The following is a 13,061-nucleotide window of genomic DNA, read 5'->3' on the forward strand; positions in this document are numbered from 1 at the left end:
TTCTCTTTATAAATTTAAGAAAACCATAAAACTTAAATTTCTTCATTCTTCTATAAATGGTTAATTAATTATAGTAATAACTAAAAAACACATTCTTATATTTTTGTTTGAGTACAAATACTAACTTTTATTTAAAAAAAAAAAAAAATTTTTGCTCACTAAACTATTAGTACTAGGTATTATGTTGTTGTCTTATTAGAATTCAGTGTTGCTTATAATTAGGGCATCATTTAGTCTAGATCTTCTTTTGTTTATTAGCATGTACAATTGTAAGAATGTATGCTCTGTTAGCGACCTATGTAATAAATAAATAAATAAATAAACAAATGGTCTACAACAAGCAATTACTTATTACGTCTATGGAAGTAGAGATAGTGTCAACTCACCCTAGTGCTGTGCTTAGAACGTATCGAGCCGGCCGCTGAGCGCCTGGTGTCGAGGTCTAGAGTCTCCATATGGTCGCTGACGAGGTCGGTGGCGCGGTCGGACAGACTGTCTGCCAACCTCCGCTTTGTGAGGAGCGGGGCCGAACTCAGTTCCGGCACAGCGTAGTCGTAGTTGGAGCTATCTGTTGTGGGCATAATGGATCGCGTTAAATATTATAATAATGTTTTGTCTCGCAGACAATTAAAATTAAACATTTTTAGCTTTGTCGTTTCATAAATTCAAATCATTTGGAAAAAATAGATTCGTAAATTAGGAAAATTATTCAATACAAAATTATACAGACGATAAACAAGCGTGAACTTAATAATTGTTGACTTCCAGGCAGGATATATTACATATTTGTATAATTATATTTAACTTATATAGTAGGGTAGAATCTATGTTCCGAACCAGTGGTAGCTTAACTTGAAATAGTTGTTAAATGACGATTCAAAAGTGCTTGTGGAAGCCTACTTGAATAAAGTATATTTTGATCATTCTATTTTTGATTGATGACATTCTATTGATGATTAATTTCTAGGATAAGTTTATTATTTTCTGCAGTCTGCTTGGCCTGACAGCCTGTATCCACCACCCAAAAGTAATTCTTTATTTTGGGTGCAGGAGCGAAGTGTTTTAAGTCACTCCACATCACACCGAAATCTCATTGAGATAAAGGATAGCCTTCACAGTGCGGTCATCTTACTAATTCCGTCAAAGTAAAATAAGAAAATACTGTAACAACTGTTACCTGACAGAGCTGTATTGGAGTCCTTAACGAAATCCTTCATCTCGAGCAAGACCGTACTGTAGCTGAAGTACGGAGCGCACTTGAGGGCCTGATACGGCTCCTGGTACTCGTCGGACTTGACGTCCAGCGGGCAGTCGATTATCATCTTATTGTCGGGCAACATGGATGTACCGCAAGGGTTATAATTGTCTGCGACCGTCCTCTTTTGCGCTATCGTAGTTTTAGCCAGTGGTGACGCGAAGCATTTCCTATGTCTGTGTCTGTGAATGATGAGGAATACTGCGACGGCCAGGAGTATCACGAGCGCGGTCAAGACTCCTACGACGATCGCCATGTAAAGCGGGTCTTCTTGGTGCGCGGTGGATATCGGCAAGTCCTTTGTGGGAGGCGCTTTCGCTTTGTCCTTAGTACCGGTCGGCTTTAAGATCTCTGGCGTGTAGTTGCCTTGAGCGACATCTGTTAACAATGACAGGTATTATTGAAAATTCAATAAACACAAGTCAAATACTAACTCATATTTATGAAGCGGCACAATTTTAGTATTTAAGCTGTATCGAATGAAAATGAATGATGAATGAACGATAAAGCTATTAAATTTAAAAAGTTCATTCAAAATCGAAGCTTTCTAGCCGATGATTGCGGGGTCAAACCCAGACAAACCTTTGAATTTTGGTGCGGTTAATATATTATGTTTGTAATTCATCTCGTTTTTGGCTGAAAAGACAAACGTGAGGAAATCTGCATCTCATCAATGAAATTCTGCCACTAAAGAGAGAAGGAGCTCTAGCCCTATGATATGAGAGATAGCTGACGAGATGTTTCACCAAGTGTCATTAATATATGACTGATTCACTCACCAGAGTCGAAAAGCACCTCGCTGATGAGTATCCACCGCGCCGAGAAATGCAGTTCAATCCGCACCCACTTCCCGATGCGGTGGTGCAGCTTGATGCTGACGTTACGGGAACTCTCGAAGATATTGTCCTCATTCGTCGTGTACCGGATCGGCTCGTCTTGGAAGTGCCGGCCTCCGATGGAAAACGATATGATCGCCTCGGAGAACACCTGGCGACAAAGTTCACTTGGAATTACGGAAGAGTTATATCGCTAAAAGTGTTATTTCATTCCATTTATTTATTGTTAAGTGTGAGTATTATATCATCCCGATTTTAATAAAACTATGTTAACATATAAAACGCCAATATGATATATTGCGAGATTAACGGTAACGAATGAACTGATAAACAGACAAACAACCAAAAATTGTAAAAATCACACTTGTGATCCAATTGCTTTAATAAATACCCAGTAACATTTTTTTTACAATTTTTCATGTACACATTCGATAAGTTATGATTTTATAACAAATCTATACAAGATTTTTATTTGGTGACTTTTTGAAGGAAAAAAAAACATATAAGAGGTTAAACATATAACTTTGAAGTATGCTTGATTCGCTCACAGTTAGACGGATAAAACAGTAGTTTTTTTTTATGGTATAGGTTGGCGGACGAGCACATGGGCCACCTGATGGTAAGTGGTCACCATCACCCATAGACAATGACGTTGTAAGAAATATTAACTATTCCTTACATCGTCAATGTGCCACCAACCTTGGGAAGTAAGATGTTATGTCCCTTGTGCCTGTAGTGACACTGTTACACTAGTTACACTGGCTCACTGACCCTTCAAACCGGAACACAACAATGCTGAGTACTGTTATTTGGCGGTAGAATAACTGATGAATGGGTGGTACCTACCCAGACGGGCTTGCACAAAGGCCTACCACAAAGTTGTCAATATTTTAATAACATTACGAATATAAGACATCACCAAACTAACCTGCACATCCCTCATGAACTTATTGTTGCAGTACAAGTGCACCGCGCTGAACTCCCTCACTTTATCGAATTCGAAGATGACGACCGGCGGATTGGGCCTCGAGTCGTTACGCCAACCCACCCAGGCGGAGGTCTTGGCCGCCTCCCGTATCTCGTCGCCGCCGAACTGCCCGTCGACGAGCTGCCCCAGACCGCCTCGCAACTCGTCCCCCCACTGCCCATCATATATCATGTCCGTCAGCTCGACGCCATTGCTCCTCTTGTCGCCTTTCGGCATCGAATACGAAACGATGCCAACTGTGAAAGAAAATAATATCATTTATTGTAAAAGTTACACCATCGACTTATCACTAAACGCTTAAAAATAATATTTAATATGGGTTTCATTCATCTTTATAGGTGTAAACAACATTGAATTATTAAATCAAAATATAATTTATTCTATTCGTTTCCTACGAGCACTTTTGAATAAGCATTTTTGAAAACTATATCAACTGAATTTGCCCCCGGTTTAGAATGTAGATTGTACCGAGAAGAACCAGCAATTAATCATTAGTTACTCTTTTCCAATATATAGACCGGAATAATGCTAGGTAATTGACTGTTTGGTGCATTGTAACGTTATCTGGCTGGATTCTTTACAGTGTGCTGGGTTTTGGGAGAGAACCGCCTATTCTCGCGATTTAGAATTGACCACGTGTCGGCCCTATCTGTCAAAGGCATAACCTTCTCTTATGCTCTTTAGTCCCTTGTGTGTGGTGATGGCTATTCTGTATACTTTGTGACTTTTCTTATAATAGTAATAATATGTTATCATTATATATTATTTTATTGGTTTTCTTTAATTATGAATTGCTGTGACGTAACGTGACGAGATAATTTCTTTAGTCGTAAATAAACATGATGATCACATCAAGTTTGTTGTCATATTATGTAGGGAATTGAGTGTGACTATTTATTTTAAAAACCAAAATCTGAGGAAAATTAGTCACCCTAATATAATATACTCGTATGTATTGTTCAATCCAGACTTATTACTTAAAACTTAAGTTTGTATTTATTTTGCGACATTATAAAAAGTACTTCGCACACACGACGCCAGCACACAAGTCCTGCGTGCTCAACGAGCGCCTGATTTATACTAACGTGATGTTTTATGTGAATATTATGATAACAATGGTAGTTATTTCTCACCAGTTGGATAATGTTGAATGCTAAGGGTTAACTCGTGCGGTTTTGCGTGACACGTCAGCTATTTAAATTATAATATAAGTATTAGAAAACATTACAACTCAGGCTAATCTATCTATCTTAAGTTATTATTTATTTTTCAATCAAAAAGCTCCCACGCTATGTTAATACATTAGAAAATTAATGTTTTCTGTATTTCATATATTTACAGTCTATTTCGAAAAAAATAACTCTAGTTTCACTAAGTATACTACTAATATCAATGATACATTATGAGATACATGATACATTCTCTGTAACATATTATTAAAAAAGCATAGAACAACGCAATTTAAGTAAATAAAAATGATATAAGTTTTCCTTTATGGGATCTTTATCAAAAAGTATATTGTTTGAGTTCAATTGAATATATGAACAGCGACAACTATTCAAGATAGAGGTGCTGGATCAAGAGGATTTCATGATACTGACTAACATTAGCAAGCCGTCGTTATCTGGAGTCATGTAAAAAAAAAGTAAAGTAAACAGCCTGTAAATTTCCCACTGCTGGGGTAAGGCCTCCTCTCCTTTTGAGGAGAAGGTTTTGAACATATTCCACCACGCTGTTCCAAATCGGGTTGGTGGAATGCACATGTGGCAGAATTTCGATGAAATTAGACACATGCAGGTTTCCTCACGATGTTTTCCTTCACCGCCGAGCACGAGATGAATTATAATACAATTAAGCACATTTATATAGTGGCGCTTGACTGGGTTTGAACGCACGCGTTTTAAGATGCACGCGTTCTTACCACTGGGCCATCTCAGCTCTTGGAGTCATGTGTAACATAACAATTGAATGAAGCATCAATTCTTTAATTTCAAATTAAAAGATACCTTAATTTGGAAATAGATTTTTACGAGACATTATAGTCTATATAACTAAATAAACAATTAGGACAAACGATTTGTTTTGATTTGATTTTTTCAATTTGATTGGTAACGAATTGTAGGAATTAAATTGTGAGTTTAGAAGAATATGTTCATTTAAAAAATATATATCAGCACCTGATATAGATATATATGTATGTACTATCTAATCTTACTTATAAACAAGTTTATATCAATTTCGAACAACCCAATCAGAAAAAAACAAGCATGAATTAGAAACGATTAATAAATGTCATCGAACTGTATTATATTTTTACATACGGGTTAATTATAAATATATTTATATGTTTTTAAAATTTTATGTTAACAATTTAGTATTAATAAAAAAAATTACGATATCGCGTTGTTTCTATGTTGGTTTTCAGATGGTGACGCGATAACAGTATGGTACCTACTAAAAACAGTTTACACTTAATTTTCATACGAAACCTCAAGAAAAAGTTGTAACATTTTTATTCGAACATTTTTCGTTATTATTAATCATTGTATATTTTGTAGCATAAAATTTTAAAACGTTGATTATCATTTATATCAAAACGATTATAAAATACTTATGATAAAAGGTACCATTTGTTAAATTTTGACTTCATAATGACCCAGAAAAAAAATGGTAACAAATTAAAATAACATGTTCTTCGAAAACGAAACGTCTGATAACGATCGCGGCGAACGTTATTATCGTTAGTTCGTGACGTTTCAGCGAGGGCCGCGTGGAATTGTTAAGAACGATTTCAGTGCATGAATGAAAAAAAAAAGCACGAAAATTTCTCAAGAAGCAGACGTATGATTAGCCGAACAATTTTCTGCATTCGCTGTACGCTGCATGCGATGTTGAACGCGATAGGCTCCGGGTATTACCGAGAATTACCATACGAACAATTATTCTATGTGTGTCTATTGATGAAAGATATGCACAGCGAATTCAGCCTTTGTTGACATTTCGTCAGGGCTATGAGTGCCGTACACTGTCATAATCATTCTTTTAGTAACGGTGCCTTAATAAATACATTTTAAATATGAAACGAATCAATATTCAATATTCGGTACAATGTTTCGATCAAGAAGGTAATGCCTAATATGAAGTTAATTACTGGTGAGATACTAAACGTATTTGATTAATAAAAAGGTATCTCAAATAACATACGTCACGTTAAAAAGCAATCCATAATCATTCGAGAATAATAACTCAAATATAAGAATGTTGTTAAGTTTTGTATTATAATAAACTCAAAGTCTAGCAACCCTAGGTCTTATCCAAAGAGTTATCGTTAAAAGAATGGTTTTTACTCGTTTTTAGTCGCGCACAGTATTGGAAATAATCGTTGAATGTGAAAATCATTCATTCATTCCTTGAAAATGCAATTATTATACTTTTTAAAAGGTGTATTGTGTTATGGGGCTAATATTACGGCGTTTCATTGAACTTACTTAACATTTATGCTATATTGTGTTTTAATATGGCTACATTATGTACCATGTTTTATTTTACAGTCTCGTAAGTATGGCGACTAATATGTAAGGTTACATTCCGAGCTATAGTAGATCGCCGATTATCCGAACGTCGTTTAAGCGAATCGTCAATTATCCGAATCGGTCCTAAGCGTAATATATATTACTAAAACCAAGTATTTATGCTTTGCATATTTTTTATGACCTGATGGGGTTGCAGCTTACTCTGATCGATACTTTCGAGTGAGCGTTACTGTACAACTGTGTTTATTAAACTTACTAAAGTTTATTCTATGTGTGACAGTTCGTTTTCCTTGATAATAAAATCAGTCTATGTCCGATTATCCGTATTGACCCCAGTCACAATGAATTCGGATAATCAGCGTACTAGCTTCAAATCTCAGGTCAGGACAATAAAGCGTAAAGTCTTTGATCCTATGTCGGCATTCTTTGTGAGTACACTAGCAAATTAACACTTGTGCAGAAAATGTGCTGCGCAATTGGGATTGACATCGTAGTCGAAATTAGGAAGACCATCATTATTCGCTCATATCGCAATTAAAAAACCTATTTAAATATAAATCTGTTATAAATAATCCGAAGTGTCGCCTTTAAATGACGATTTTATGTACACAGAAATATGTCTGTTACGCCTTATCTTCTTCTGAAGGCAATGATTAATCTCAAAAGTGGGAAAAATCTCTTTCTTAATAATTAATATACATTGATCGATTCTAAATGTAGCTCTTACCGCTCCAGTAGCAGCCGTAGAGCTCGACTCTCATGCAAACGGTGCGCCGGTGAGAGCTGTAGGGTATGAAGCGGATCTTCGACGCCCATATCGGTGGCTCGAGGTGGTTCTTCTTCTCCAGGTAAGTATTCGTGTTGCCGGACAGTATCTATATAAAATAAGTTAATTGGTGATAGGGTTTTGTGCACAACTATCAAGATAGATCCACCCAGTCATTATATATACCAAGAATAATTGAACCACCAATTGGAAGAAGGGAATAAACGCCACTTTTCGACATATTTACTTTTATACACTCTTACATTCTGTAGACGTAGGGCTAAATATTATACATTTAAGGCAGTCTGTATGTCTGCAAGTCTGTCGGTGAATAAATCAGGTTTGATATTTTCTTAATAATCATTGATGTCCTATAAGTTTATAAGTTGAAAGCAAAAAGTTATGAAGATTTTTTATTTATTGTCGTTGTTCCTATTTTTTGGATTTATTCTCTTTTTCCAATTGGTGGTTCAATTGTAAGATAAAGAAACAGTGATTACTTCGTATCTTTGCTGTTTGAAGGGTGAATAAATCTGTGATACCACATGCACATCAATATCGAAAGGCAATAATTACCATTTAACGTCGGGTGAACCATTTTCTAATTCGCTAATAATACCTAGGAACTATTTCAAAGGTTTCGAAAAAAGTAAAGTAACAGCCTGTAAATTTCACACTGCTGGGATAAAGCCTCCTCTTCCATTAAAGAGAGGGTTTGGAACATACGCTGTTCCAATGCGGGTTGGTGGAATGCACATGTGGCAGAATTTCGATGAAATTAGACACATGCAGGTTTCCTCACGATGTGTTCTTTCACCGCCGAGCACGAGATACTTACGATAAACATAAATTAAGCACATATATACAGTGGTGCTTGCCTGGGTTTGAACCAGCAATCATCGGTTAAGACGTACTCGCTCTAACCACTGGGCCATCTCGGCTCTCCTCCAGCCAATCAGAGACGTATATGACGCATATTAAAAGGCGTTTTATTAAAATTTTTACATAAAGTAATGCTTCATTATCTATCTTTGCATTTATCGATTTTCGTGCCCATAAAGCGAGGAGCAAAGTTCCTCTTGTTTTTAATCCTCCTATTGTTCATTCCATGTTTGAGGTACAAACTAGCCGAGATATAACAAGTACTATCTTCAACTCTTATATTACATACGATTATACACACTCGAATGATGATTATATCCGTATGAACCTTCGCAGTTACTTTGACGTTTTGGAAACGTGCATTAAGAACAATTTCATGCGACATTCAAAAGTTATTTAGTTCATTAGTTGATAACGTAAAATATAATAACTATGGGTGTTATGTTTGGTCCAATGATTTCGTGTTCTCGAAACTTTCGAAAGAATTAAGTCTCATTAAAAACGTGCAGTAAACGAGAAGGTTTTTGTCGCTGTGAACTGGCGGAGTGAGTTCGTTTACGTTGCTTTACCTCTTGGCCATCAGCAGCGCGGTACCGCACCCACTTGCCGAGCTTCGGTCGCCAGTACTCCAGCACGTATGCCTCCGCGTACTCCGCGCCCTGGCCGTTGCCGAACCTGCCCTGTGTACCGGCCCCTGTGATCACGTGAACGGAGTGAAGGTCCACCTCCAGCCATTCGGTTGATTCAGTCGTGATTTGAGACTTGGGACACCACGCGCCGCCCTTTATTTCTTGATTTAATCTGTGGAAAATAAAACAATTTTTTTTTATAAAGTGTTGTATTTCTTTTGTCTTAAAATACTTCCTTTGTAAGGGTATTATGGTAGTATATTATTTAAATAAAATTAAAATAAAACTGACGTCCTAGTCGCTTCAGAAAAAGTCATTATTGCTCGGAGACGCTCGCTGGTGGAGGAAAGATGTAGCAGCCATTTATTTATAATTTTCTTCTCAGTAGTATTATATTTGGTAGGCCACGTTTATAAAAGAAAATGTCCTCCTAATAGGCACCAATTTCTTAAGATTCTTCAGCAATAAATACCTCAATGAAAACAAGAAAGGAAATTCGATTACTGCAATGTTTATAAATTTAATTGTACTATGTTTATTGTAGGTGTCGCCTTTCGTAACGCATTCGTAATATCAGGTAGCGCTCTGAGTTTTTACTAAAGTATTTCGGTATTTCACTAACTCACACACGAGCGGAGTAATACGAGTACATACATAGTTCAAACTATTCCAAAGAGCTTTGATAGATACCGGCCAGCCATGGCCGGCGGAGTTAGTTTCTGCAACGGTATTTGCATTTGACAAATATTTCTAATGGTCCAAGAGACATAGCTCTGTATTTCAACTTTAGGATGTTTAGTCAAAGTGAAATATTATGCTGAGATCTAGGTTATTACTCAAAATATTTATAGATATTATTACAATTAGTTTTGACGAATAAGATAAGAGAACGCTGCTGGATGATACTGCGATAGTTTTATCTTAAAAGTCGAAAGGTACGCGTCAAATTTTTATTGAATTTTAAAACACGAGTTCGTCTACGCACGAGTACCTCTGACAATACAACAAACAAGATATTTTATATAATCAAACACAAATGAAATAGATAAAAAAGCCGATATCGGCTAACAAATGAAATTTAAACAATACTGTTTTTTTTAAGCTGAGAAAATTTGAAACGGAGAATTTAATTTATAATATAAAGAGCCAATTTTTATAAAGACTACCAACGTTACCTAACCAAATTTATTACATATATATACGATGTTGGCCGTCCATATCGTGCAATACAAAAGCTTATATACATAGACATATTATATTTATATACATTTTCGAAACACATACATATGATGCTTTAAGTAACGTTTTCATACACGAACCGCCCCGTGGAAAAGGCAGCGTGGTCTACTCAGCGAGCACTTTTGTATTAGCGGGTTTAAAATTCAGTAGACGTTTTTAATATCTGTTTCTGAATGGCGGACTGACACAGATAATTCTAGCTGTGTTGTTAGAAATCTCGGTTGCTCACTTATCCTGATCGATTATTGTGTCGTTTTAAGTTTACCAAGGCTTTTAGACGTGAATATTTACGCTTATGAGATACTGCAAAGAGAAGAAAGCGCTACACTCCATATAACCGTTATTCCAGTTGGGTATGTCAATGATTTAAAACTTATAGTCCAAAACTATTGCAAATAGTTCAAATTTTCTAATCAAATCCTGCACTTCATCTTTCTGAACTAAACGGTGACTAATTTGGGCTTAAATAATGATAAAGTGATTTACTCATTATACCTCTGTTTGTATAAGTTACAAAGTTAACTAAGTGAATAATTAACGCTCCAGACCAGTGGCAATGGCGCCGCAATAATTCGCACATCAACAGTCTAGGAATATTGGTCAGGCAACAGGAAAATTGATCTTCGTGACATTTGGTCTGGACGCAGATGAAACACAGACTTAAGAAATGGAAAACAAACTATATCGTATTTTGTTGTTACGAAACATTACCTAAAACAACAAAAACAAAAACGTGTGCATACATAATATTACTTATACCAAAGCTGCATTGCAACTGATGTCGGGCGACAACGAGTAAGAACTAAAAGAACTGGCTACAGCGTTATCAAAGGAATTAAATTTTTCCAGCAGCTCAAGAACTCTTTGTTTTTGTTAATATAACAGCAAAAGTCCATTATCACTAGTACGGATTCCAGCAGCTATTTGATATCAACGTGAAGTAACGAATTTAACCATATCAAGTTGAGCCCCGACGCGAGGCATTATGGACGGTGTCAAAGCGTTTTGTTTAAAAAGGATTTATAACTTTGCTTCCCTGTGTGAATTTCACAGTCAAAGGGCTCGATAGACAGACAAAACGAGTGCTAACTTCATGTTGGGAGAACAAAAACAACTTTAACAATCATCGTCATATTTGGACAATTTACACAAAATTTAATGAATTTTAAAATTTCTCCGCGCATTTTTGAAAATCGTATAAAATTGGTCGTTATTGAGTTATGGAGTCGCGAACGGATGCAGCGGGAGGGCTTCATTTCTGTGATGATATTGGTAATATTACATGTGACAGAAGCGATTCCTTAAGCGCCGGAATCGCTTTACGGTAACAGAGTACGTATCCCAAGAAGTTCAAGAAAACGTAGCAAATATTGATCACATCGCTGGTAATAAACTTTCAATCGTGCTATGTAACAGTGGTTTTCACACTGGTGGAAATATGTCAGTACATTTGGGTTAAGAATACCACAAGTTGTTAAGACATGCGACGTCATTAACGTGTGACGGTGGGTTAGGCACGCACGCTTGTTACACGGAAGGAACTTTTATATATATTTTTTTATTATAATATGACTATAGACAGCGAGGGTTTTTAATGTGCACGCACGGGTGACCTCGGGTACATTATTGTATTTGAAATACTCTCCTTTGTCCACAGCTACCATTAAGTATATACCTAGCAGTCGTTAGAATTGTAAATGTGAATAAAAAACTATTCCATATATAAAAATAGCAATTTTTTTCTTAAATTTTGATGTACTACAAAACTGTAAGTCATATGGTGCTGCGGATGGAACATATGTACACATATATATAAGAATATCCACCAATTCGACCTGAAGCAGCACGGTGGTTTAAATTTCAGCAATATGTAATATAAGAAGATAATTATCAATAGCGCCACAGCCGAACATGCATAGAGTATTTGAACCTTTAACTAATCAACAAATTTTAGGATGAACACGGATTTAAAGGATCATGTATATTTGTATAGAAACCGAAAATAAAAAAATAACAAGCCGAACTGTTCGTAATATTTTTCTTTGTTGCAAATAATTCGCAACTACAACTACTGTGAATGCATACAAAAAAAATATCCATGGAACGAGTAGTTCCTTTGTAATATGAATATTTAGATTAATGCTTCGTTTGTTGGCCATTTTTAATTTACTTTCGAAATCGTCAATTCGTCTCCGGTTGTTTCCGACGATGCTCGAAATGCAATTATTAAACAAGTCGACTTCAAAGGGAACTCAAGACGTATTTTTTTAATTAAGTACATTATATCATGTATCGACTGCAAAGAACTATAAAGTATTTTATATAATAGAATATAGTTTTATCCCGTCAGTAAATTGCTTTATTTCTATTTACCTTTGGCGCAGATTGGATTGAATTCTAGTGTAGCGAGGGATATAAAACAATTGCTTTCAATAAGATTTCTCTTAAATTATTTTTACTAGATATTTTCCGTTGTTCCGCTAGCGCTAATATACAAACAAATACTATTTAATAAGAGTTTCTGTGCTCGCAGCGTTTCGCTTTCGTTTGATTTAATTTCGTCTGCGTGTAGACAATGAGGTCCCTCGCGATTAAGAAATATCTAAAACGATATTACTGTTGCTCGTATTCAAATCCGGGCAAGGACCACAGAGTTTTCGTTTGTTTATTATTCAGCTCGTATTTTGAGGTGGAGTAAGTATCTGTATCTGTTTGGCGGTAGAATGTATGGTGGTTCTTGCGTCGCACATAGCTTTAACTTACCAATGAAGTAAATATACAATATGTCATTTTTTTTATGGGAAGGCGTTAAAGACGGCGACGATAGGCGGTCAAACTAAACTCTGACGGTAAGTAGTGACTTTCACCCATGGGCCCTAGTTATAACAACAATGTTAAGGTTCTTGCACTTCTAATAAAACTCCTTCGTATAC

The 13,061-nt window shown here is 36.0% G+C and overlaps 1 protein-coding gene across 5 annotated transcripts in view; it reads right to left on the bottom strand.

The window, feature by feature from the left end:
* Positions 1-13,061, bottom strand: part of LOC124543002 (discoidin domain-containing receptor 2-like) — a 66,489-nt gene that overhangs the window by 6,414 nt on the left and 47,014 nt on the right. For all 5 annotated transcript variants that reach the window (XM_047120988.1, XM_047120985.1, XM_047120987.1 and 2 more), the window contains 6 exons: positions 8,830-9,061; positions 7,340-7,487; positions 3,020-3,315; positions 2,035-2,242; positions 1,178-1,633; positions 387-568 (listed from right to left, as the gene is read on the bottom strand). In XM_047120988.1, the coding sequence (XP_046976944.1) occupies positions 387-568; positions 1,178-1,633; positions 2,035-2,242; positions 3,020-3,315; positions 7,340-7,487; positions 8,830-9,061 (1,522 nt within the window). The remainder of the gene's footprint in view (positions 1-386; positions 569-1,177; positions 1,634-2,034; positions 2,243-3,019; positions 3,316-7,339; positions 7,488-8,829; positions 9,062-13,061) is intronic.

The sequence above is a fragment of the Vanessa cardui genome, chromosome Z (assembly GCF_905220365.1).
Source record: "Vanessa cardui chromosome Z, ilVanCard2.1, whole genome shotgun sequence".
In the NCBI taxonomy this organism is placed as follows: domain Eukaryota; kingdom Metazoa; phylum Arthropoda; class Insecta; order Lepidoptera; family Nymphalidae; genus Vanessa; species Vanessa cardui.